Source organism: Leptodactylus fuscus, chromosome 9, assembly GCF_031893055.1.
Source record: "Leptodactylus fuscus isolate aLepFus1 chromosome 9, aLepFus1.hap2, whole genome shotgun sequence".
NCBI lineage: Eukaryota > Metazoa > Chordata > Amphibia > Anura > Leptodactylidae > Leptodactylus > Leptodactylus fuscus.
In genome coordinates, this window is record NC_134273.1 from 24,199,608 (window position 1) to 24,226,932 (window position 27,325).

At 45.7% G+C, this 27,325-nt stretch overlaps 1 protein-coding gene across 2 annotated transcripts in view; it reads right to left on the bottom strand.

Moving 5' to 3' along the window:
- Positions 1–1,425: 1,425 nt before the first annotated feature.
- The window catches only part of ABL2 (ABL proto-oncogene 2, non-receptor tyrosine kinase), a 33,488-nt gene continuing 7,588 nt past the window's right edge, over positions 1,426–27,325 (bottom strand). The window contains exons 1-11 of one of the 2 annotated variants that reach the window (XM_075287241.1): positions 12,604–12,756; positions 7,995–8,165; positions 7,192–7,487; positions 6,515–6,787; positions 5,759–5,843; positions 5,479–5,656; positions 5,203–5,387; positions 4,948–5,100; positions 4,606–4,695; positions 3,637–3,804; positions 1,426–3,512 (exon numbers count right to left, since the gene is read on the bottom strand). In XM_075287241.1, coding sequence (XP_075143342.1) covers positions 1,990–3,512; positions 3,637–3,804; positions 4,606–4,695; positions 4,948–5,100; positions 5,203–5,387; positions 5,479–5,656; positions 5,759–5,843; positions 6,515–6,787; positions 7,192–7,487; positions 7,995–8,165; positions 12,604–12,715 — 3,234 coding nt within the window. In that variant the 5' untranslated portion in view covers positions 12,716–12,756 and the 3' untranslated portion in view covers positions 1,426–1,989. Of the gene's footprint in view, positions 3,513–3,636; positions 3,805–4,605; positions 4,696–4,947; positions 5,101–5,202; positions 5,388–5,478; positions 5,657–5,758; positions 5,844–6,514; positions 6,788–7,191; positions 7,488–7,994; positions 8,166–12,603; positions 12,757–27,325 lie in introns of those variants that run through there. The other variant, XM_075287240.1, reaches the window with a different exon arrangement.

Genomic DNA, 27,325 nt, shown 5'->3' on the forward strand with positions numbered 1-27,325 from the left:
GGGCCATGCAGAAAGCCTAAACTCTATATATGGCCGCCTCAGATTCTGCCATGTAATGGTTTTTAATTGTCATAAAAAATTTTTAATAATAATTGACCCCTTTATGCTACAGGCTATGGATTAGGCCAGGGGTTGGGAACCTTCTCCAGCTGCTGTGAAACTACAACTCCCAACATGCTCCATTCACTTTCAAGGGAGTTCCCAGAACAGCAGAGCAAGTATGCATGCTGGGAGTTGTAGTTTTACAACAGCTGGAGAGCCGAGGTTCCCTACCCCTGGGATTAGGCAAACTACGTTGCTCATCTGTGCTCTCGGCGGAATTTAGGACCTATCCTTGGAAAAGGTTAGTGTTATCAGATCGGTGGGGTGCGACTCCTTACTGACAACCTGCAGCGTTCTGTATATTGTGTAATGGTTGTGGATACGCCGGCCGCTCTCCTCCATTCCCTTTAACGGGACCAGGTATAACCATTGCACAATACACAGAGCCGTGTAGGCTTCTAGGATGCTGCAGTCGTGCCTCAGTGGCGCCCCCCTCATATATGATCTGGTTAAAGCCCAATTCAGGTCAATATGGTAGCACCCATCCCCCACTTGTCATGTGAATACATTCATAGAAATGATTGTAGTGTCATACATTGTAGTGTGAATAGCTAATGCCTAGGTGTCCAGGCACTACAGTGCACCCATAGTAAATGCACCCCCTATATCTGGAACCAGCACGTGACGTCTGTCACTCGGTGTAATGTGGCTTTCAGACTCCAGTTACGACCGTATTCCAGTACTGCCCAGTAACAGCATTTCAGACCATTGCATTCAATAACTAAGTGTATACAGACAGTATTACCGTGATCACAAAACTCCCATATACATATTTTTGCAGATAATGCTTTACAGAAAGAGAGGGCATACCCAAAAGTGAGGTTACAATAGATCATTCTCTGTACAAAATCTGAAGAAGAAAAAAAAAAACATTGTAAGGAACATCGTAAAAACTCAATGAATAAGTGGCATCCATCATGTTCGGGTGTACGCGGACACGGTGTAATGCTGACGGCGGCCAAAGCAGTCACATTGCGCGGTGGGTCAGAAAATGCATAGGAAACATGCTATGCTGCCACGGCACGTGGCAACACAATATCCAGCTAGGAAATTAGAAAAAAAAAAGCACAATCTCCTTAAAACGTCAGATTCCAGGACATCTACTTACATTGCAGCAACATTACTAGTGTTCCCATTGCTTACATACAGTGGAGGCAGCGGATTTGTAGCCGAAATAAATATTCAAGAGAAGGGCACCTACCGATAAAATAGGAACTGGGAGCCAAAGTGCTTAGTCCCTGTGAAATCATAAGATGGCTGATGGTGATCAAAGAATGGCTGCACCAGTCAGGACTGTGACCCTCCGAATAGCAGAGGTCACCACCTACCGAGGTAAGCAGGACATGGCGGCCTCCGCTAACAGGGGTCGGATGAGCTAAATCCATTCATACAGGGACCCCACCTATATACACAGACCTCTGTACCCGGCCTAAGGAGAAGGAGGTGCCAAACCCAACCTTGCCAAGGTTCGCCATCTAGACCAATACACGTTGAAGGGCTTTCTAACATCCCTAACTGTAATTTTGGACCCATGGAAAAAAAAAAAAAAAAAAAAAAGCTCCGACTGGAGGAAAATATATTAAACCTGAGATGTAAAAGGACAAAATAAAAAAAAAAAAAAAGCAAAGCAAACATGACTTTAAAAAATGAAAGTAAAAGGTTTCTTAGTGTTAAAATGTATTCTGCTGGATTTTTTATTTTTCGGCCTAAACCAGCATAGTAAATATTTTTTCCTTTAGTGACGAAGAGGCTGAATCCTTCTATGGTCCCCTCCAAAGATGAGGTTACTAGCCATCTGGCCCCCGCTTGCCAGTGCATCAGATTGGTGGCAGTCATTCTATGGTGTCTTGTACAGGAACGGTCGCCGTACATCCGGGAGATCAATAGCTACCTCTGCACCACGTCGCTGATCTCCTGCACGCAGGACAGTAAGTTATTCAGTACAGGGTTCGGACCCTGAGAGGCAGACGACGTATTTCCTGCCCCTGAACCTGCGGAAGACACCTGCAGCTCCTGCAAACTAACCTCTAAGCGACTGACAGCCTCGCGAAAGGCAAATTTGTTTCGCGTTTGGGGTATGGAGTCAACGTATCCAGTGCAATAGTCCAAAAGCTGGTGTCCGGTGTCAACCAGCTGGCTGTTGGGTTGGGGAACGGTCAGTGCACTGGACAGCATCCCGGCACACTGCAAAAGAGCTTCTTTACTTATTTTTTCTGCAGGAACCTTCTCCGCAGGTTGCTTGGACTTCCTTAACGCTCCGCGACCCCCGCCTGCTGCCCCATTGGAAAGTTTTCCTACTTGGCTAACAGGTGGCGGTGGTGGCAGCATGGGCCGGGAAGGCTTGGTTGCCCTGTCAGTGACTGGCTGTGTAGGAGTGGATGAGGTTGTCTCTTCTGCAGGTGGCTGTTGCAGGAATCTTACATTTGGAGGAGGCGGGGGAGCACATTTAGGTTTCATTCGGCGATGAGAATGGCGGTCTTTTTCAGAGCCAGCTGGTGAAACGTGTTCCTGAAGCAATTTGAAGGTGTGCCCTAAAGAATCCATGCCAACCAGCTGAGTATCCGTCGATGCGTTTCTCGGGGAGGGCGAAATGAGAACCGGCACTTTGTGGTTGTGAGTGGCAGCAGGGAAAGACGAAGAGGCGCCCCCTATATGCTTGCTGGGTGATGACCTCTCATCTGCCCCTGTGCGCAGACCACCATTTCGCTCACCACCTCCAGTCCGTGGAAGCATTTTGGGCTTTACTCTATCTCTATTTGGTTGTGGTGGTGCTATATCTAATGCAGTTCTTGGAAGTTCCTGCTGGTTCTCATCTGGTTGTGAGGACACCGAAGCAGCGCGATCCAGCTGGATCTTAGTCCGATGGCAGTTTCTGGGTAGTGTCATGGACATCCTGTCTTGCTCAGGAACAACAGGAGACATGGAAGATGTGGAATTTGACCTAGGGAAAGGTTTGGACTGATCCTCGGTGCTTCCTTGTTTTCCTGTCCGCAATCCAAATGTCTTTTTTATGAGACGGGGTGTGAAGAAGCCGGATATTCCAGTCCATCCTCCACTGACTCCCCCTATGGATTCCTCTGCAAAACCCCGCTGAGATGTGCCGCCATAGCACTTATGGGAGCCTGGAGAAGCAGGAGCGTCTAGGCCATCGAGTGCCTGGAAAGCAGCAAGTTCTCCAGTTAGCTCCGGCCTTTTGTGAGGTTGGTTCTCCATTTCACGGAAGGAGCTGCTGCGTTTCGGAGGTTGCGGGGCACTCTTTTTCTTCATGAAAGAGCTGAAGAATCCTCCCTTTCGGTCACGTGTGAATGTTGTTTCTTTAGAGTCTCCTAGTAGGCTGCTCGGAGATTTGTCCCTCTGTTTGCGTGGAAGAGCCGGAGAGCCACTTGCGACAGGAGATCCACGGAGAATGCCTAATAAGAAAAATGTCAAGATGTTGCTCTAGATCACATAAAATCAATGAAAGTTGACAGGGCAGCGCCACACATACATAGGATAGACACGGCATTGTCTATACAGCTGACATGACTCCATTACCTGGCGTTGTGCTTGAGGTTGAGTTATCTGATGAATCGCCGGTGCCTTCAATATTCTCTTTGTTCTCTGCTTTCTTCTTCAAGGTACGGGATTTAGAGGGTAGCATGGGAAGACGACTCTGATAGGATGATGTAGAAGAAGCGGTGCGGCCCAGCTCCTCAGCAACCTCTGCAAGTAAAGAAACATGTCAGATGAGGAATAAGCTTAGTGCTTAACATATACCTTCTACAAAATCTGTATCCAAACAATGCCACCTCCTTTGGTGGGAAAACGCCTTTACATGTGTTTACCAGGACCAATACCAATAATCTAGTTTTAGGATTGGTTGGGGTTACTTGGCCAGATACAATATATATGCATTTGTCAAATTTGCCAATTTTCGCCAGTCAACCATGCAACGTGCACCGGGGTCTTCTGACTCATCTGCCCCATTTGCTTTTTGGGAAAACGGTCAGTCAGTTGGATGTCATCTGTCCAAGTCCTTAAGGGCTCGTTCACACGTGAGCACAGGGGAGGTTTTTGACAGTGGATTTCACGTCAAAAAACCTCCCCTTACAATGGTGGTCTATGCAGACTGCCAGGCTTCTTTTCTCCGCTAGCGGCGGGCTGCTGCTAGCGGAGAAAAGAAGCGACATGTCCTTTCTTCAGGCGGAAGCCGCGAGGGCTTCCGCCCCGGCAGCACCCTCCTATGTCGGCTCATTCATTTGAGCCGACAGCGGAGGGGAAAGCCGCAACCGCGATGGTCGCAGCAGGCGGGTTTTGACCAGAGAGAGACGCGGCTCGCCGCGGCTCTCTCGGTGTCAAAACCCGCGCGGGCAGTTCACGTGTGAACTAGCCCTTAGTCCTCTAAGAGATAAACCACTGCCACAGTGCACGTACTGGCACTAATGTAAGTAGAAAGGTTTCTTGTCAGCCCATAGTCAAAGTCAGTACCAGACCTACATTGTGGGGCTATTCATAGTAACTCACCCTCATTTATATTGGAATCATGAAACATGGTTTCGAAGGCTTGGTGCGTCTCTGCAAAAGAAGGTCTGTCGGCGGGATTCCACTGCCAGCCTAAAGGAGCAAACAGTGCATCATAAGAAAACGCTTTAGAGACATTAAGAAGTTGTGCTAACATAAAGTAAGATGTGTATGCACATATGGCAGTGACTAGGAAGAAAACTCATGCTGAACTATAAAACACAATGTGTCATAATATGCGCAGAATCCACTACTATCACTTAGGTGGAAATAAGGGGTTAACAGATGTAATGCCAAGTAATAGAGAATATGTAGCAATAAAACACAGAACACAACGTGACTCACATGCTCGCATTAGTTCGTAGACCTTCGGGGGACAACCTTCTGGTTGCTCCATGCGATAGCCTTTCTCGAGTAAGTCATAAACCTGGGATAGGTCGATGCCAGGGTAGGGGGACATGCCATAGGTAGCAATCTCCCACAAAAGGACTCCAAAAGCTATATAAGAGAGATAAAACAGCTATTGGTTAGAGCAAACCGCAAACATAAAGGGAATCTGTTCTACACAACCAGCAGGAACATTAAGACGCAGTCCCTTACCCCAGACATCTGACTTTATGGAGAAGGTGTTGTAGGCCAGGCTTTCGGGTGCGGTCCATTTTATAGGGAATTTGGCACCGGCATGAGCTGTGTATGTGTCTCCGGTCATAAGGCGAGACAGACCAAAATCGGCCACTTTCACCACGTGATTTTCGCCAACCAAGCAGTTTCTTGCAGCAAGATCCCTAGGAAGAAGAGATAACCTATTACAAATCTCTGAAGGCGCCATATGATCTATTCGCCCAGCGAAGCAAACAGGAGGTGCACGCAGCTCACCGGTGGATGAAGTTCTTCCTCTCCAGATACTCCATAGCAGAGGAGATCTGTGTGGCCATGTAAAGCAGAACGACTGCAGTCACTTCCTCCCGGTTACATTCCCGAAGATAGTCTAGCAAGTTCCCAAAGTGCATGTATTCGGTTACTATATAAAACGGGGGCTCCAGTGTGCAGACACCTGACGGGATGGGACGGGAAAGGTTAGCAGGGGCAGATCTCATACACATTATATAGGTACAGATTATACAGGCCTTCACATCCAGTTACTTTCTGTACTGACCTAAGAGTTGCACAAGGTTGGGATGCTTTATCTCTTTCATGACAGCAGCCTCCTTCAGGAACTCCTCTACCTCCATAGTGTCTTCCTGCAATGGATAGCGATAATAATAACTATTTATATAGCGCCAACATATTCCGCAGAGGGAACATGAACAGACAGTATATAACATTACAATGCAATAAAATTAACATATCAAACAATAGGAGTGAGGGTCCTGCTCATGAGCGCTAACAGTGTACAAGGAAATAGGGAGCAACAAAAGGTAAGAGGGCTTGTTTGGTACAATGGTCTGGCCATCTTTTATTACATAAGGTCATATAACTGAAGCTGGATGAGCCATCACCAGACAATATCTGTATATTCAGAGTATACACCCAAGTGCAGGTAACTTCTAGATGTAGTGGTCAGGTTTGGAGGAATAGAGGAGGAAGGATAGCTTATGTCAGTGTAGTGTGCGGAGGAGTAGAACAATGGGATCAGGTCAAGTGATAAGCCTGTCTAAACAGATGTCATTTTAGGGTCCGAAGCTGCTGTAGTTGGGTGTTAATCTGATCAATATCACAGGTATAATGGCTGCAGACAGAGCCACCTACTAACCAACCTACCTACAAATAATCTCTATTACAATCAATGAACCAGCACGTCAACTAAAACCAATGCACCGTGATATACCTCATGCTGGGTCCAGTGAGAAACGTGAAGATAGATATGAGGGGATCAAAGAAAAAACAAAAACCAGACCCCTATTATTCTTACCTTGAGTGTTTTTACAGCTACTGTAAGGCTATATTTTTTCCAGACCCCAACATAAACCTCTCCGTACTGTCCCCCTCCCAGCTTGTGCTTCATGGTGATGTCTGTGCGTTCCATCTCCCACTTATCGTGGATGGGGGACACTCCATAGACTGTGGGCTTGTTGCACTTAGGTGCAGGGTAGTGTAAAATAGTGACAAGGCCATCGGCCACGGTGGAGTGATGGTGGACCAGTTCAGCCAGTGTGTTGAAACGGCTTTCGGCAGTGACATAAACCTGGAAGACAAAAAAAAAAAAAAAAAAAAAAGAAAATGTTATCAACTTCAAGGGTTCTACACATAACATGGGCTCTAGGTAGAAGCCCCCATATACAATGTCTTACATATTCCAGGAAACCAATAACTATATAAAGGGGTCTAACAGGATTTGTATACTGATGACTGCCACTCAGCTCCCTCTCACTTGAAGGGGACATGAGCTGCAGTGACCAGGAGCGGCCACTAGATGTGTACACTGTATTAGTACCGGCGTCCATGTCTCCTATTACCAGCTGAAGGGTGTAGATGGCAGGTTGATAGTTCACCAATCTGATATCCTAATGATAGCTCATCAATATCCAAATTCTTTAAACCCCCTTTGAATGCATTAGGCACGTCACTATATTCGTACACAGGTCTCACCTTGCCATCAGAGGCCGTGTTTATGCGGTAGTGGTAGACTCGACCCTCGTAACGCAGGGATATGGAGAGCTGACCAGGGCTGCTCTCGCTCTCTCGCACCAGGAAGCTGCCATTAATAAGACTGCTGAGAAGATATTCTGCGGCGCTCCTAGACACGGGGCCGTGGTACCAGGAGTGTTTCTCCAGGCTGTTGACAGGAGTGATGTAGTTACTGGGCACCCAGCCCTGGCCGTTCTTAGACAGCACCTCACACCATTCTCCATTCTGGTTGTAACACAAGACCCGCAGCTTCTCTCCTGCAATGTGACAGAAAAGAAGAGAAATGACGTATAAAGATTATTATTTTTATGCTCTGAAATCTTAAAGGAACAGTATTAGTACAAATGATAGATTGTATTATTCCTAATGCAGGGCCTGACGCAGAGGCACAAAAACAAAAAAAGATTTAAGGAGAAGGTAACACATAATAAATAGGCTGAGCTGTGATACCAAGAGAAGCTGCTGCACTAATGTATGGCACAGCGAGGAGGCCGCAGAACTCACAGGAACGCTACAGACTCCTCAGACACCTGATAGGTGGGGGTCTCAGGTGTCAGACCCTGACATCAAGCCCATTGCCATTCCCATATATGTGCTGTGACAGACACTGTCTGTAAAACGCTGTGGAATACGGTGCATTTTTTTGGTTGCAGATTTTGATGTTCTCTTGAGCCAAAGACAGAAGTTGATTTAGCAGAAGAAAGAAGTAAACGTGCCCATCAATATACACTAGGCCGGACAAAGAAGTCAAAGAAGAGACCAACCTTTGGTGATGCTCAGCGTGTTGTCTCCACTGGCCACAAAATCGTAGAGAGCGAGGAAGAGATTGGGATCGCTCTCGGTGGCCCCCAGCAGGTTCTCTTTGGAGCTCCAGCGGATGGCGTCATTGAGCGCTTGAGGTTCTGAGTCACTGCCATAAGGACGGTGCAATGCTTCTGGGGAGAGAAAAGGAGAGCGGAAGAGCTTAAGATAAGATAACCAGTGACATAACAGTCTTATACTCAATCCACTAGGGAATAGCACTAAGTCAACAACACTCCTAAGTCATATTATAAAGATAACACACTAAGTGTCAAGGAATGTATAAGGAACAGAAAGTGAATGTCCTATTATAACAGAACATGAATTAAGTGTAGAAATAATGGATAGCTGGTTGTAGATTTACGATATCATTGACTTTGTAAAGAATTATCGGATCTTTACTGTTCTATCCGAGCAGGATTGGATTGGATACGATCTATGGAAAAAGAGAGAGGTTGGTGTTGGATTTTTGGGGTACCAACTCCGCAGGCCTTCATACTAGAGAAGTAATGTCTGAACCTGCAAATACAACAAGACCGACCAAACACCTAATGTGTATGGGGCCTAACAACAGCCCAAGGTTCGGGCTATTTCATTTCCAACATAACTGATCCTTTTGTTCCCGAGACAAGCCAATGGCGGAGATGTCTGTGAGCGGCCTACTCTCCTATTGCAGTGCTACAAAGCTCTTTCTATATAGTCATAGCCCCTAGGGGTGTAAAACAAAAGAACAAAAGACATCTTTAAATGATATAATGCTGGAAAAAGATGAAAGGCTCCCAAAAGAGGTCGTGTGCAATTCCCTGTTTGATCTATACCAGACAGCAAAACCCTCCTGAGTCTATAGGTCCCCCATAAAGACGTCGGTCAGGTTTAATGGCCTGGTCAAGGTGGGGGTGACCCCAGGTGAAGTGAGGACCCCAGGCCATGTCAGGTCTCCGGCCCCAGTGACTTTAGAGGTCTGTCATTTAGGGAATTCCCTAACACAAACCCAGCAGTCTGGATGCTAAAAGAAGGCAGCAATGTTTTGTGAGAAGAGCCAGACGCTGAGAAGCCGGGAGTCAGACACCATGATAAAAATAAATGACATAGAAAGGAAGAAAACAAGAGCGCAGGTTTCCAGGCTCCTCCGTGACCACTAGACAGCGTTTATTTCCACCATGACATCACCCCCATCGTGTGCCAGTTATAGACTGGACGTGTGTCATCTCCTAAAATTATCAAGTCCTGCACCGTTTCTCCGAGCCAGACCATTCCTTGAATACAGGCATCATTTATGAGCATTCTGGACGGCCAAAAATAGTTTACACAAACCCAATATACCCCAATATACGGGACTGGCAGGATCTGTTACCGGAGCGTAAGGCTTCTTATAACCTTGCATGCACACGCAAGACACTAAAGACGTCTTAGGTCAGGTACAACACTTTAAGGCCTGCGAGACGTCCATGTGATATTCATCATCAGGACGGGGATCTCACTCTATGACCATAATGATAGGGAACATGAATGAAGTGGGGGTCAAGAATGTGTGCTCCCCCCCTAATATAAGTCTATGGGGCTGAAAGCTTAATACTCAGCTGTACATAGACAGTGAATGGAGCGCAGGGCACATTGGCACAGGGCACCAATCTATTCAATCTTCTCCTTAATGTTATTGTGTAGCTTTAGGGTGGGGGGTGGAAGCAAGGATTAATTTTCGGATCTGATATTGTTGACTGGACAAGCTCAACATAAGATCCAGCTTTCCAAAAAGGAAAATTCTACTCTGGGAATATATGACCAAAAACAACCCCAGCCTGCAACAGGTTAAAAACAGCCTCCTGTCCTATAAAAGCAGCATCCATAACAATGTGAACGGCTGTCAACACAACGTATCTCTACAGATGAGGATATTACTCGTGCCTCGCACAAATCTCACTCACTGATGCCCGTTCACACTTGCGTCTGCTGTCTGTCTGTCAGACATGCAGGACTTTGTATCCGTCCAAAAAAGCAGATTCACAGCGGACACCTGCGGATTGTTTTAAAAAACCAATCGAAGTGAATAGGTTTTTAAATGGACCGTTTGCAAACCGTTCCCAATCTGGATTTCTGCAATTTTGGCAGATTCACGACGGATGGACTCCAAGTGTGAGTGTGAACGACCCCTGACACACACGACATCTATGGCATATTTTACTGGGGGGACTTCAGACTATAAATGTCGAGTGATCATTGCGGCGCAGTTTATTACCATACCCCTTATATTATATTATTACCATACCCCTTATATTATATTATTACCATACCCCTTATATTATATTATTACCATACCCCTTATATTATATTATTACCATACCCCTTATATTATATTATTACCATACCCCTTATATTATATTATTACCATACCCCTTATATTATATTATTACCATACCCCTTATATTATATTATTACCATACCCCTTATATTATATTATTACCATACCCCTTATATTATATTATTACCATACCCCTTATATTATATTATTACCATACCCCTTATATTATATTATTACCATACCCCTTATATTATATTATTACCATACCCCTTATATTATATTATTACCATACCCCTTATATTATATTATTACCATACCCCTTATATTATATTATTACCATACCCCTTATATTATATTATTACCATACCCCTTATATTATATTATTACCATACCCCTTATATTATATTATTACCATACCCCTTATATTATATTATTACCATACCCCTTATATTATATTATTACCATACCCCTTATATTATATTAGCATACTCCTTATATTATATTATTACCATACCCCTTATATTATATTATTACCATACCCCTTATATTATATTATTACCATACCCCTTATATTATATTATTACCATACCCCTTATATTATATTAGCATACTCCTTATATTATATTATTACCATACCCCTTATATTATATTAGCATACTCCTTATATTATATTATTACCATACCCCTTATATTATATGCATACCTATTATATTACTACCATACCCCTCAGCAATATTCCTTATGATCACCCTTGACCCTATTTATAGTTGTCCATTACACGTGCCTCATATACGTCACAGTTCACATGGGATTTATCAGGGGAATCTCTAAAGTCAGTTTTGCAGGGTCTGCGCGGTCACACAATGCATGATAAATGTGGCAGATTTCTAAGTGTAACCCTGCTACCGTGAGATGTTATTCCAATTTACATCACACCAACTGGATCAAAATTTCTAAATTACAATCATTTTTGTCGCTTTTGAAAAAGTTGCATTTTGATAAATCCGGTGTACACGAGGACCACAGGCGAACCAGCCACCAACACATTTGCAAATATGGGGTAAAAAGGCAAAATGCTAAATTTTCTTATGCAAGAACAGTCTGTAACTTCTTGCATGTTTATGCCATATCAGACAGGTGGTCTCAAGATTAATCCCACTGCATTGCCAGAGTCAGAGACCCTCAGTCCTGGATTTCTGGTGCAGACTGGTCAGTACAAATACCTGTCTAACATTTCCTACTTGTCCTTTATGTCATGTGGACATACCCTAGGACTGACGCGGGGACTATTAAAATAGATGTATAAGGCTCTGTACACACTAGTGTCATGACATTCGTTCTGAATACATCCTAAAGACGGATCCCTTTGACTTGTATTAGGGGTGGACGGGATTCCAATATTGACTGCGGACTAGATTATTCTTCATTGAAAAAAAAATAAAAAAAATAAAAAAAAAAATATTATATATATATATATATATATATATATATATATATATACATACACACACACACACACACACACACACACACACACAGACAGACACATATTATACATACACACACTTAAAGGGGGGGGGGGAACACACACAAAACCCAAATCTCTACAATTACAATAGAAATATTCTAAACTTGTATATATCTTGCTTGTTAAATCTAATAGGACTGCCAAGTATCACAGGTCGCCATCACATCTACGCCGGAGTCTCCGCTTGTAGTGCGGCAGAAAACCTGTACGAAACCCTTCCAAGCCTGACTTTTTCATCCAGCAAGGTCCGTTAAAAAATAACATACACCCGACGGACTCCATTATAACCACCTGGATCCCTCGGGATCCATTGCTGCCATTAGGTGGATTGTTTTACTGCTTGTCTGGTCTGTCCCTACAAAGACACCGTCACAGGTGTGAACATAGCCATAATATACTTGTTACAGGTCTATTCATATAGAAGAAAAAGCAATGAAGAAAGTCACAATTCCATAAAATATAAAGAAGCTGAAACAACAACAACATCATCATCCTAAATAAAATCTCCAGAAGCAGAAAGAAGACAGCAGATAAGACAACACCATGCCGGAGAGCGGGGTAACAGTATATAGCAGTAGTATAGTAATAACCCAGCACTATAAGTATACCGTAGAAGATGGAAGATACAATTCCCCACAGTACAGCAGAGTATCAGACATGTGAAGGCGTGATAGCCAAGAACATCCTAAAGAAAGTCCTCAAGGAAAAACTGAAAGGGGGTCAGAAAGTAAAGACACAAGTTTACCCGATCTATGGACCTTGTGTTGCCGGACGGCCTTTTCCCAAAATGCTGTGCTGATCATGTGCCCTTTTCCATCCAAGACACCAGGAGAGGCCGGGACCGGGCCAAGTATCATGACCGACAGACTAAAGTGGCAGCCAGCGGTGTGACATGGATGCCGTGTGTACCCTCTGTGAGTATGAGCAGACTGGCACAGCCGAGGAATCTGAAGAGCTGGGCGGGGACGGGTGGAGACAGATGGAGGAGGACGGGGTCCGGTTACAGGCAGCGGCTTGCAGCACCAGTTGCTCAGTTTATAGGGAGTGTGGATGGGAAATGTGCTGGAAAAATGTCTCAAGCATTTCTTAAAGTCAGGAGGGATGGCTGGGAAGACAATGGGGCGTGCAGCATGTAACTTATAAACCAGCACCGTGGTCACATTCACTGACAGCCAGCAGAGATCCTGAAAATCTCCTAAACTGAAGCCCACAATCTATTAGAAAGTTCCGTCACCTTAGGGAGATGTATCAAGCCTTACACTGCCAGCAAAAGTTGCAAAACGCTTATTTGTATTGCAAAAAAAAAAAATTGAGTTTTTGCACTTTTACTCTACTTGAAAATGGACGTGGTCATGGCAGGTTCACGCTAGTGTCACCCGACAGGCAAACCGCTAAAACTGAGGTTATATACAAAGCCCATTGACTGTGATGGGGCCCGTCAGGTATCTGCTGTTTGATATCTAAGACTTTTTTGTGCACCAGTTTTAGGTTGATGATACGACGTAGTCTCCAATGCAAATGTGAACATAGCCTTAGACTGTCTAGTGGTCTGTGCACCAGATTTATCAAATGCAACTTGGTCTGTAAGACTTTGGGTGTGTGTCCCAGAGGCAGATGTCAAACATCATATCCATCACGTCCATTCGTCACGTCAAACATCATATCCATGTTGCTTTCCCAATGTCCATACTAAAAACAGGATTACAATATGGCTGCTGGGGAGCAGGGACATGTAACATCACATGATGCCGGGCGTCCATGTCCTGGCTCCAATTGCAACCACAAATCCAAGGGTGTTGGAGGTCTCCATGTGATTCCATTGACAATCATTGGACGTGACATTGGGCGATACAGGTAGCCCTAGCCTAATGCTCACACGTTTCAATACTAAATGGATCCGTATACGCTGTCGCAACCATCATATATATTGCAGTATAGGTACTGCGCACTAGGACTGAATATATTGTATATGTATTACTTGTCCTGCACTAACATACTCCGTAGCGCTGTACAGAGCCCCTCACTATTCACTTATCATCAGTCCCTTGAATCTCCCCATATCACCCACAATGTTAACTCTCTGGTGCTCATTGGGGAGATCCAGCTGAGATCTAGCAATGTAAGCCATATACCTACAGGGGGCATTAGAGAGCCAGCTTTGTATCTGGCTTCTGGGTGAGTGCTAAGCAGTATACTTTTGACATTTGCAATCCTCTTTATTTATGGGGTTGTGTGGATTACAGTCCAACACTTCCTCACTCCTCTTCTCAGTAAAAAGCCCCATTAGCGGGGGATCCGCTTCTATAAAGGCAGGTGCTTGGAAACCGCAGCCGTGACTTCCAGCCCATTCAGTAAATCTCATGTGCACTGCACGACTTGTACATTTTCCAGGAAGGCAGAAGCGGCCCACACGTCCGAGAGAAGCCCAGACAGCAGCTGAGCGGAGAAGGAAAGTGCATGTGTGCCGGTCCGTGCCTCTCGGGTGTATTGCTTCCCTAGTACAGCTGTCGTCCTGATACACCCATATGCAACAGGCATTTAACAGCTGGCTCAGACAAAGCCTCTGGGACAGGCCAAAAGTCACCAGCATTTAAAGGGACACTACACCTAGAAATGGATGAAGGAGAAGAGAAAGGAAAGAAAAGGATCTACTTGATGATCTGATAATGCCGCACTTGGTCCCATTAAAATTAACGGGACTGTCCAGCTCTTCTCTCTGTGTCTAATCCTTCAATGGGCTGCAGCAGGAGCCTCCCCCCCACTGTCCTGTCTGTAGTTAACCACACCCCATTAGCCACTCACCTGATAAAAAATGGGGCAAACTGATACACAATACTGTAACTGCTGCTGCACAATGTAGATGAGGCTTTATTCCTTCACATGAACCAGTCATGGATGGAGGGAGAAGGGGGCAACAACCGAAACAGGGAGAAGTCTTCTTAGCACCCTTTGGATTGTGACATGGGACAGAACAGGAATCAGGATGGCATCATGTATTCTAGCATGCAGTAACATACACCGACCTATACACCGCTCATGTTTAGTGGGAATCTACACAGCACTGCTCCGAGGCATCCTACAGAGGAAATGAGAGACGACTTGTCAAAGTTCATATCCTAAACAGCTTTGCTGAGACAAATAATACCATCTTACATTCACGTGTATAGAAGTTTTATTTCCCTTGAACTTACAGAGAATTGTTGCGGGGTATTCTACTGAAGAAACTACCGGAATAACTATCCAAACATTGCCAACAAGTCTGAGTTGAGCCCATAGAAGTGAATGTGAGTTACGGAAACAGGGTAACTCACTGTTGGACACCGTTTCCATAACCCTCATTCAACTCTGTGGGAATTACAGAAGCAGCACAGCTCAGAGATACGCTGTTGCCCTATAGCCTGACTATCAAGGACCTCACGGTCAGGAATTATTATTATTATTATTGTTTATTTATATAGCACCATTAATTCCATGGTGCTTTACATTTGGGGGTTACATACAATTCACAAAATATACAGGTACATATCATACTAACAGTGATCGGCTGGCACAGTGGGGTAGAGGGCCCTGCCCGCGAGGGCTTACAATCTATGAGGGAAGGGGGTAGAGACAGAAGGAGAGGGGGAGACTATACAGATGGGGGTGCGGTGATAGTGTTATTGGAGGTTGTAGGCCTTCCTGAATAGGTGAGTCTTCAGGGCCTTCTTGAATCCTGTGATTGTGGGGGTCAGTCTTATGTGTCGTGGTAAGGAGTTCCAGAGTATGGGGGATGCACGGGAGAAGTCTTGGAGACGGTTGTGTGAGGAGCGGATGAGAGCAGAGCGGAGTAGGAGGTCGTTGGAGGATCTGAGGTTACGTGTGGGCAGGTAGCGGGAGATTAGGTCAGAGATATATGGAGGGGACAGGTTGTGGATGGCTTTGTATGTTAGTGTTAGTAGCTTGAACTCAATTCGCTGGGCTATAGGTAACCAGTGGAGGGACTGGCAGAGGGGAGCAGCTGATGAAGATCGGGGGATGAGGTGGATTAAGCGAGCAGCACAGTTTAAGGTGGACTGGAGGGGGGCGAGGGTGTTAGCTGGGAGTCCATGCAGAAGGGTGTTGCAGTAATCTAAGCGGGAGATTATGAGGGCCTGGACGAGCATCTTGGTAGTTTCTGGGGTGAGGAAGGAGCGGATTCGGTGGATGTTCTTGAGCTGGAGGCGACAAGAGGTGTTGAGGGTTTGAATATGTGGTTTGAAGGGTAAGTCGGAGTCCAGGGTTACCCCAAGGCATCGGGCCTGTGGGACAGGGGTAAGTGGGGTTCCATTAACTTTGATAGATGGGTCAGGTGGAGGGGCCATACAGGATGGGCTGAAGATGATAAACTCTGTTTTCTCCATGTTGAGTTTGAAAAAGCGGGAGGAGAGGAAGGAGGCTACGGCTGCTAAACAATCTGGAACTCTGGCCAACAGGGAGGTAATGTCTGGTCCAGAGATATATATTTGGGTGTCGTCGGCATAGCAGTGGTACTGAAAGCCATGAGATTCTATGAGTTGGCCCAGGCCAAGGGTGTAGATGGAGAACAGGAGGGGTCCTAGGACGGAGCCCTGGGGGACACCTACAGAGAGAGGGCGTGGTGAGGAGGTGGTGTGCGAGTGGGAGACGCTGAATGTGCGGTCAGAGAGGTATGAGGAGATCCAGGAATGGGCCAGGTCTGAGATACCAAGGGATGAGAGAATTTCTACCAGGAGAGAGTGGTCAACTGTGTCAAAGGCAGAGGAGAGGTCGAGGAGGAGGAGGACAGAGTAATGCCGCTTGGCTTTGGCGGTTAGCAGGTCATTAGTGACTTTTGTTAGGGCAGTTTCAGTGGAGTGCCGGGGTCTGAAGCCTGACTGAAGTCTGTCAAAGAGCAGGTTGGATGAGAAATAGGAGGAGAGTTCTGAGTGGACGTGTTGCTCGAGAAGTTTTGAGGCGTACGGGAGCAGTGAGATGGGACGATAGTTGGCAGGAGAGGACGGGTCGAGGGACGGTTTCTTAAGTATAGGAGTGACAGTGGCGTGTTTGAAGGCTGAGGGGAAGGATCCATTGGTTAGGGATAGATTGAAGAGATGGATTAGGGCTGGAGTGATAACTTCAGTGAGCTTGGGGATGAGATGTGATTGAATCGGGTCGAGCGCACAGGAGGTGAGGTGGGATTTGGAGATTAGGGAGGAGAGTTTTTCATCAGTGATGGAGGAGAAACAGGTCAGGGATGGGGAGCAGCGAGTAGTTGGGTGGATGGATTGTCGGGGGAGTAGGGTGAGGCTGTTTCTGATGGTGTCAATTTTAGTTTTAAAGTAGGAGGCGAAGTCGTCAGCTGAGATAAGTGATGTCGGAGGGGGGGCGGGAGGACGGAGTTGAAGGTGGAGAATAGTTGTTTGGGGTTGCGAGAGAGTGCGGATATGAGTGTGGTGAAGTAGACCTGCTTGGCGGCTGTGAGTGCGTTCTTAAATGTGAGAACTGCCTCTTTGTACCTGAGGAAGTCCTCCTGGGAGTGGCTTTTCTTCCAGAGGCGCTCTGCAACCCGCGAGGCACGTCTCAGTTTTTTAGTCTGGTCAGTGTGCCAGGGTTGTCTATTGGTTGGTCGGGCTCTGGAGTTTGTGTAGGGGGCCACAGAATCAAGGGCTGAGGTAATGGTGGCATTATAGAAGGCAGCAGCGGCATCTGTGTCCTGGATTGAGGATATGTCAGCGAGTGATAGGAGAGAGTCTGAGAGGGTGCAGGTGTCAAGGCGGTTGAGGTTCCTGCGGGGGCGTGGTGGTTTAGTGGAATGATGAAACCTTAGAGGTAAATGTGGATCCTAGACTCACATCTATCAGGCAGTTATGGGGTATTCTGTGGATATGCCGCAAATGTCTTTTATGGGAAAACCCTTCTAAATGTAACTGTATTTTGCTACAAATTTCCACATGAAAACCCACGAGAATCTGGGCATGCATGTATCCTAAAGAGGATGGGGCTAGGTAGGGAGGGGGTCTGACAATCGCCAGGAGAGATTTGATAGGTGCATGTAATCCTATAGATCATAGGAAGTCAGAAACAGGAGAGTCTGACAACCTGACCCAGGAGAGCAGGCCCTGGACTGGGGGTCAGACCGGTGGTCACATGACTCATAATGGAAGGGTTCAACATGTACGGCTGGAACTGAGCTGGGGTGAATATCACATTATAATAATATTCCTAGTGAGCTAGCATTGTATGTGCAAAAAAATAAAAAGTGTCTGGCACAGATCTCAGCTATAATTTGTGCCAGGTCATGGTTTAAAATGAGAAAAAGTCACTTTTTTGTCCAAAAAAAAACCTGCAATACTTCTCATGCCTTGCATTCATTTTTCTGGCATGATATATGGGCCACGTCTAATGTATTGTTATGAAATGACAGAGCCTGGAGAATCTAGAGAGAATGAAGTGTCTACTAATAAAGTATGAGACAAGGAGCGCTCATCCCTCAGTGTACGTCAGGCACAGAGCCCCAGGCGCTCACAGTGATCTGCCATGACAATACCAGCGCCCCGGCACATCCTGTACTGTGGGGTTTTATAGGCACCTCTCAGTTTCATAAGACTTGGACGCAGATGTGACAAAGCTTATCCCCAAACTACGCAGATCCTGGGAAAGAATATTACAATAGAAATGCAAGAGAAAGAAAGAAAGAAAGAGCCTTGTAATGATCTACTCAGTACTATGTCACCCCCTCACAACCCCCCTTCTCTGCAGGGTCCTATTAACCTCCCAGTCCAAATTTCTGGACAAACCTCTATCCATCAATCTGGTTCTCAACCCACAGCATATCATATACTATGGCGGGTTTTAATGGCGGCTTCCAGGCCTTGCAATGCAGAGGCTGAAGGAAATGAGCGAGTGACCTGCCCTGATCCAAGCAGGGAACACCTGACGCTAGGTTCACTAGAGCTGGACTGCTAAAATAGCAGCAATACACAGATCCCATTGACTAGAACGGGGTCTGTCGTTGTTCATCACTTTAAAGAGGAGCTTACATGTCCTCCAACATTGGCGGTATTATATACTGCTAGAAAGCAGACAGGGCACTGAATTCATTAGACTGCTGGTATGTGTCTTGTACGGTCAGGGGGCCTAGTGTAGATGCTAGGAAGTAAGGCCTGCCCTTCTGACAGTGGAGGCATATCAGTGGCAAAACTAATGGCACCGAAATCTCTGTCATCTGACATCTATGATGTCCTCTGACATTGGCAGTATTATATATCGCTAACTAGCTGACAGCGTGCCGAATTCAGCTAGAGATATCGGTGCCATTAGTTTCGCCGCCGACATCCCTCCACTGTCAGAAGGGCACTGTCAGCTTTCTAGAGGTATACAATATCCTCGATGTCAGAGGACATGAAAGTTCCTATTTAAAGGTAAAATCAGCAGAGGAAAAGTCCTCTGCCCAGGACTTTTTCCTTTGCTGATTCTCAGATGGAGAACCTGGCGCACATGTGACCGTAGTATTTTCACCGTGGAGCATATTGCATAGTGTGGGGACTACCATCAGGCATATAGGACTGTTTGGGGGCTATCGTGGAGCATTTTGGACTGTTTGGGGACCACCGTGGAGCAGATTGCAGTGTGTGGGGACCACCGTGGAGCAGATTGTAGAGTGTGGGGACCGCCGTGGAGCAGATTGTAGAGTGTGGGGACCACTGTGGAGCAGATTAGACAGTGTGTGGGCCACCGTGGAGCAGATTGTAGTGTATGGGGACCACCGTGGAGCAGATTGTAGTGTATGGGGACCACCGTGGAGCAGATTGCAGTGTGTGGGGACCACCGTGGAGCAGATTGCAGTGTATGGGGACCACCGTGGAGAAGATTAGACAGTGTGTGGGCCACCGTGGAGCATATTGCATAGTGTGGGGGCTACTATCAGGCCTATAGGACTGTTTGGGGGCTATTGTGGAGCATATTGGATTGTGTGGGGACCACATGCCAATTTCGATCTGAATTTTTTATGAAATTTCCAAAGCCAGATGTGGAGAATAAAGAGGGAGAACCTGTAAGACGTACGGTACTTCACTGTATTGGATTCAAGAGATGCTTGAAAACCTGTACTAGTAAGCTAAAGGTCCTCTCACCTGACTGCAGGGCATTGCACAAGCACCGGGAGAATGAATTTGGTTGAACCATCCCTAGTCTACAGGAATGGCCGTCCCATAGACTGTAACTGGAGCTGTGCACACACCCATCGATGCCCTATCCATGCTCCAGACATGCAATGAGAATGAACTGGGGTATCCGGACCCCATTCCAGCAGCAGGTGACAGTCCCCAGGGACCGGACACTGATAAATAATTGACAATTGTGGGAAATGTACAAATTTAGGGCTAGAAAAGCCGCACCTAATATGGGCACCTTCTCCGGCTCCCATTATATGGCCATTAGCCCCACAGCTTACTGTAAAACCCTATTCACACGCGCTGTACTGCCAAAGAGAAGACTGCGTGACGGCTAAGAAACCCTGTTTGCAAGGGTGGATTTTCTAGTCACCATGGCAACCAAGATAGGCATATAAGGAGTTAACAGATGGAGGAAGGAAGATCTCCTAATTGTGGCTCTCCTATTAGGCAAGCTCAACCTTCAGGAGATCTCGTGTCCTTGCAAACTAAGAACCCTCACGGAGGACTCGGACTACAACCATCTCCCCTTAATATGGACTCGAGATAGCACACAATTTTTAGGCTGTGTTCACACAAGCTAATAAAAAAAAAATCTGCATAACTTCAGAAAAACCTACAAATTTCCATCCTGCAGACATAATCTATATCTTGCACAGGTTAACCCTCCAGATGCCGATTCCTACAGGAGCATCTCCGGCCCCCGAGCGATGTATATGACCCAGTATAAATAGTTACGGCATTACCGGGTTTCTTTTTTTAGACTCGTGCACTTGAGTCTTGTGTGAACAATGCCATAAAAATGTGTAGTAATGTCATGTATGCAGAGCAGGGCTGGGCCCGCCGTCCCCCCGTAGTTATTGCGTTGTGAGACGCACACAATGACTCGGGCTCCAGCGCCGCCTGGAATGTGTGAACACGCACCCATAGACTGGAGAGCCGCCAACAGCAGCTTAGTGGTAACCATGGCAAAGACAGACGGGAGCATGGCATGCAATGTAATGACCTTGTCACCTTCCCAGTGCCCTGCAGCGTGGTGTGAACAGCGCTGTATTGCCACATTGAAACCTTAAAACCTATGAGTCTGCTGGGATCTGTAGTGCTTTACGTGACCCTAATAATGTACAGGAGACTCCGCCACCGAAACCGGCGGAGAAAAGTCTCTGGTTTTAGTCCCTAATTTCAGTATAAAAACAAAGGACCCCATTATAGTCTATAGGGTCTGCCCTGCTCTATTTTGGTGGTCAGGCTTTCCATCGTTCGGATGCCCCGGCGGACCCAAACAACGGGACCCCAGTGCTGATGTGAACCCAGCCTGAGGGTGTATGCATAGCCCTCATTCATAGTGGCTAGAAGAGTGTCCCTTTGGGCTACCTTTTCTTTGTCTGAGGCATCAGTCTGACACGTACATTGAGGAGCCCAATAACAGTATTGCAAGGGGTCGGACCGCTGTGCAATCGTCACATGACCAGGACAATTTTTTATCTCTTGGAAGTCAACAATGATGTTTTCCATTCAATGACTGCAAACAGGATTAAGGAAAAAGCTTAATACAACAGCCAAAGCAGCAATAGCAACCAAGGCTGAAACCTAAATGTGCTTACCCAGGCAGTGATATATCCCCGTATACCTGTCTCAGTACATAGAGGTTAATAATAGATGTTCCCTCTGCTGTATGTGCCAAACTCTGCGCACCTTTGGGTAGCCATTGATCACACGATTTTACAGGTAAAAATGAAGTAGTGCCCTCAAAATTATGCATCACCTGCTATTACCTAGACTGTCCTATTACTGTCTACGAAATAGGTGTTCCCATATTTGGGATCTGGCCAATAAGACCCCCCACCGATCCTGGGAATAAATAGGTCGCAAAACTGTGGGCTGCCGTTCTCCAGTATAGTAAAGGGGCCACTGTGCTCAGTCTCAAGATAAGTCACATGTGCAGCAAAGTAAGGGCATGTCCTAGGGCAATGATGGCGAACCTTTTAGAGACCGAGTGCCCAAACTGCAACCCAAAACCCACTAAATTTATCACAAAGTGTCAACATGGCAATTTAACTTTAATACTATGCGGATCCACAATTGTGGACAATTAAAGACTTAATAATATCACTTGTCTGCTATAACACAGAGAGGGCTCTGAGTGCCACCTTTGGCACACGTGCCATAGGTTCGCCATCACGGGCCTACAGTAACACCACCACATTACAAGATGGAATACCCCTTTAATTGGTACCAATAATTATTAAAGGGGTATTCCCATAACCCTTGTTCACCAACTTGCAGGCTCTGTGCTCTGTTCACTTCCTGGTTTTCTCGGCACATTGGTGGGCGGGGTTTCACTTGCTCTGCTATGTTTGCAGTCAGTATTGAGGGATTGGTTGTAAATGAATTACCACAGTATGAAGCTGATGTAGCAGAGCTGGATTTGAGTCATCTTGCATTACATACAGAGATAATGGACTCCTTATCAGCCAAATTCAATTAAACCAGAATCAGAAATGCTGGAGCTCTCACCTCCCCCTCCCCTATCTGAGGAGCTCTGTTACTTGTCAGACATACACAGCTCAGAGCAGCTCCCAGCACTCAGCCCCTCCGCCCCCTGAGAGCAGGCAGCTACCTCACTTGGGAACTGAGAAGATAAGTCCAGTGGCCATAGAAACTGAGTGTAAACAATGAAGTGAATAAATTTAGATAGCAGCCAAACAAAGCAGTTTTGATAAAGCAATGTCTTAAATACACATAAACTAGCAATATAGATAGGATGCTTTCCATGGGACAACCCCTTTAATGGGGAATTCAGAAAACAAGACCCCTTATGATCCATCCAGCACCAGAAAAGCTGATCCAAGACTATGAACTAGACTTATAGTAGGTGTAAAGTAAAGTCCAGAGGTGGGCCTGGGCCCCAAAGAAAAACTCAGTGCAATTCTGAATAGTGGTACATTTTACGTGGCAAAAGGGACCTTTGAGACCCTCTCATGGCCTAGGGCCCGCTGCGCCCCCTACTGCTACATCGCTGGTCAGCTCTATGTTCTCCAGGGTTATGAATTGATGACCTATCAATATCAGATGGAGGGGGGTAAAGGTCCAACCAGCCTCTTTTACTGGGGTTCCAGTTTATAAGTTTTCTATACACAAGGGCTACAAACATACGTGAGGACATGTAAATATCACATCATAAACATTACAGGATTCCAAATTCCAATTATTTCCTTCTATCCTGACAATCCCACAAAAAGCAAAGTTGTGTACAATGTAAATACGAGCCTAACCCACATGCAAAGCCGAAACCAAACATCAGAACGTTCCTGTGGGGACGGCTCGGCCTTGTCATTAGCCCAAGTAATGAAACGTCTCACATTTACTCTTCTGTTCTACAAGGAGGTTTCTTTTTGATGTCTTTCAGCCTGTAGAGAGCCCCTGGCAAGAGGGAGATTAGACGTCGCCGACTGCTATAATAATCCATCTCTGTTAATAGGCCATAGCACATAGAGATGGCTATAGACATACAATGGACAGGAGCCTACAGCCGTTCTGACCAGTGGATCGTCAGCTGCGGGGAAACCACAACTCCCAGAAAGCACTGGCAGCGTGTGGCATGCTGGGAGGTGTAGTGTTACAATAGCTGGAGAACAATAGGGTCACTTTATTGATATGGTACATGCTAGAGACAGATATTACCTCTATAGGGGTTATCCTGGGCCTAGGTGACACTTCCTCCAGGTTTCTATTCTATCCCAGGCTGGTTCCGATTGTGTCACATGATCAGAACCAGCACCTGAGCCTCTCTCTCTCCTATGCAATGGTCACATTTCCTTGTACTATGGGGGCTGGCTTTATTTTTACAATAATCTAGTCTGCCAGTCCTCATAGTATCGGTAACCGCACAATCACATGACCGCGTTTCAGCCACGTATCCCAGGAGAGGGACTCCTAGCGCTATACTTATCTATGCTGCTAGGAGTCCCTGTATTACAACAACATACTGTCCTGTGCTATCATCACTACAGAGCAGGGACCTATAGGACCATAGATATCTATACTGCTAGGAGTCCCACTCCTGGTATTCCTTTAAGGCCAGTAAATCCAGCCAAAACACGGACCAAGTTTCACAGCAAGTGAATCTGGGGTAGATACTGTGTACAATGATGAAGAGGCGGATTGGATGGGGGTGATGGTTCCAACCACGTGACCTCAAGTTGGAATGAGCCCAAAGTGCAGACAAAATATAAACTCTGGCGGAAGTACATTTTAAAAAAAGGCCCTGGATCACCCTTTTCAAGGGTTTTCCAGGATTTATTGACATCCTACCCTTAGAGACTGGTGGAGGACCAATACTCAGCACCCCACCGATCAGCTGATAGAAGGAACCACAATCTTACAAGTAACCCAAAGCAGATAGCGCCATACTGTGCAGTGGCCATGTCAGGGTACTGCAGCTCAGTCCCCATTCACTAGCAGCTATATCATTCCCAGCACTGGGGTTCCTGCTATTAAGCAACGGGTGAAGGTCCCAGGAGTCAATCCCTTACCTAAGGACAGGTCATCAATATCTAGATCTGGAAGACCCCTTTAAGCATGCACTTTACATTTTAAGAAGTATATCAACACATATAACAGACAAGAAGATTTTATTAAAAGGGAGTCTGCCGTTTTAATTCCTCCAAGTGCCTTGTGCATTCCCTGATCTCCCTGCACTGGGCACTTTTGTCCACCCCAATTTTCTGGCCTGCGTGACAGCTCTAGCATCCAATATGGAGACTTCCATAGCAATCACTCAGTGCAGACAATCCTGGGCACTGCACACAAACGTGCTGCTTCCAGGGCACTTGTGACTGTAGAGCCTGCAGAATTTTTTTTGCAAGACAACCTGCATGACCATCACCCCCACATAGGTTCACACTGCTCTCCCCCATCCCAAATCAAAACTCTCTTTATATAAGATCTTCTTTCAGTAGGAAAGCAAAGACAGAAATGGCAGACTAAAACCATACTATTCTATATAGCTGTGTTTTGCAGCCAGGGCTGCACACAGGGAATCATTGTTCCGGTCAAGTTAAAGAATAAGAGGAAACTGTCTTCCTGACAGCAGGAAAATCCTAAATATTCGGAAGGATTTAAATGCAAATGAACCATTTCCTAAAAAACATCCCTGCATTGCAGGCACCAGCAACCAGGACGCAGTCGGCTGCACATTACAAGTCATGGTGGTGATGGCTGCCGACGAACAGGCAGAGAGATGACAGGTCTCTGCCAGGCTTCCTAATCTGCATTAGAGCGGAGGATTCCTGTACGCTGTTATGTAAGGAGGAAGAAGATAAATATGGAAGTAGGTCACTGGAGAGAGATTCACAGCGACCTGAAGGATTCCTAGACGGCCATTTCTGCAGTTGTAAGACCTGATTTCAACCTCAGAAACCTCTAATATTACAAGGATGATTTCCAGCAGAGCAATGAGCTTCTAAAACTGCCAAGGATCAGACACCTTTCTTGTAAAGAGCGGCACTCTTATCCAGAAGATATTGGTGCCTGGTCAGGTAGCTCAGCCCCATATAAAGAGAGAAGCCTTCCACAAATGTGTAGGGGCACCAGCCAAGCCCTGGACACAATCCTGCACCCAGGAGGAAAGTATTATGTCCAAGACTGTTGTGTCATCCTCGAGCGCCTCATTCACTTCTATGGGACTGACGCAGTTCTGTACTCAGTCACATAGAATACAGCGGTAGTCACACATACAAAACTGTTTGGACCGCTCCCTCGCATATTTTTATCTTATTTAATTTTTTTTTTTTTTTTTTTTTTTAACTCCTTGGCTACCAGTGTCGCCATAGTAGACTACAAACAAAACCAGTCTCGAAGTCATGATCTTTTCTCATCTGCAACCTACTTCCTGCTAAAAGATGGACAGGGGACAGTTCTATAGCTGACCCGTATAGGAGTCGTCTTTAGGGACCAATGTGGACGGCCTGAGAACAGGAACAGCTGTAAGGACAGACAGAACTGCTCCTTCTGGTGCCGGCCTGAGAATTGTATTTAATAGCACATCTTCCCTCTGTCTACAGTATACAGAGTATATACAGTCTGCAGGGTCCATCCGTATCTTGTAGCCAGTGCAGAGCGATGAGATAAGCTCTAGCATTACACACAATGAATCATCCGATCTCTCAAATACTCTTCAAGTGAAAGTCCCTTAGGCAATATATGATCATTTTTCAGATGACTTTCCAGGATCACATCGTACCCCGGGGCTGTAAGCGGAGCCCTTCTTTTATACATACTGGGCCTTTGCAACACAAGAAACTCCTAAGACTAAAGATTCTCCAATGATTCAGTCTGAGGTAACAAAGGCAATGCCACAAAAATGTCCCCGCTCGACACCTTTCATGTTGCATCATCATGGCACCTGACACTACGGCAGCGAATCTGGAACCGCTCCAAAAACTGCATGTGACAACTGACATTGTAGCCAAGACTCTGTTCACACTAGCATCCAGCTAACTTGTCTTTATAATGAGGAATTCACTGAGTACTAAAAAAAAAATAAAAATCAATGGCCATATAACAAGGTGAATAAATCCATTCAAGTGTAATGGCAATAAAAAACATGAATCAATACGGATCTATAGGTGTAAAACAGCCCCTGATAGTGTTGGCCAGCGTGCAGACTATGCTGTTATTGCAATCAAATATATTGGCCCGCCTGACAGAAGAAATAATACACGTGTAAACAGAGCCTAAGACAAGGTATCTATAGACAAAGACAGACGTAGGCGCGCAACATCTCACTACTCAATCAACTTCATTCACACACTGCAGAAAACTGTGGAAAGTGACCTGTGAAAATGACTTTTATTGCAGATTTTACCCTCATGCAATTTCGTATAGTCTGCAATTGGGGATATACAGACCTATTCATTGCTATGGCCCCATACACATGTCCCTAGTTTTCACTGAGCAGGGTCCGGACTATAGAAACGATCTGCAGATTATGAAGCAGACCCTGTTCTTGTTCATATTTGTGCACAGTGCAGGGGATCAGACAAGTCTTTCTGCAGATCTGAGGTTGCAGATGACATACTGACATGTTTTTTGCAGATTAGTATGTGCGGACACTACAATCACTCCAGTCGTGTGCATGTAGCCTTATAATGCAAACAGTGAGATGTGCGACAATTCCACAGAATTTAAGCAAAGAAGTCGGCAACACAGAACATGGCGCTTGGTACATTTTTTTTTTCCTAGTATGGATTTCCAGCAGAAACCCTGCAGCATTTTAGTCCCATGGGAACATATGCTAAAGATGGCTACACACATTAG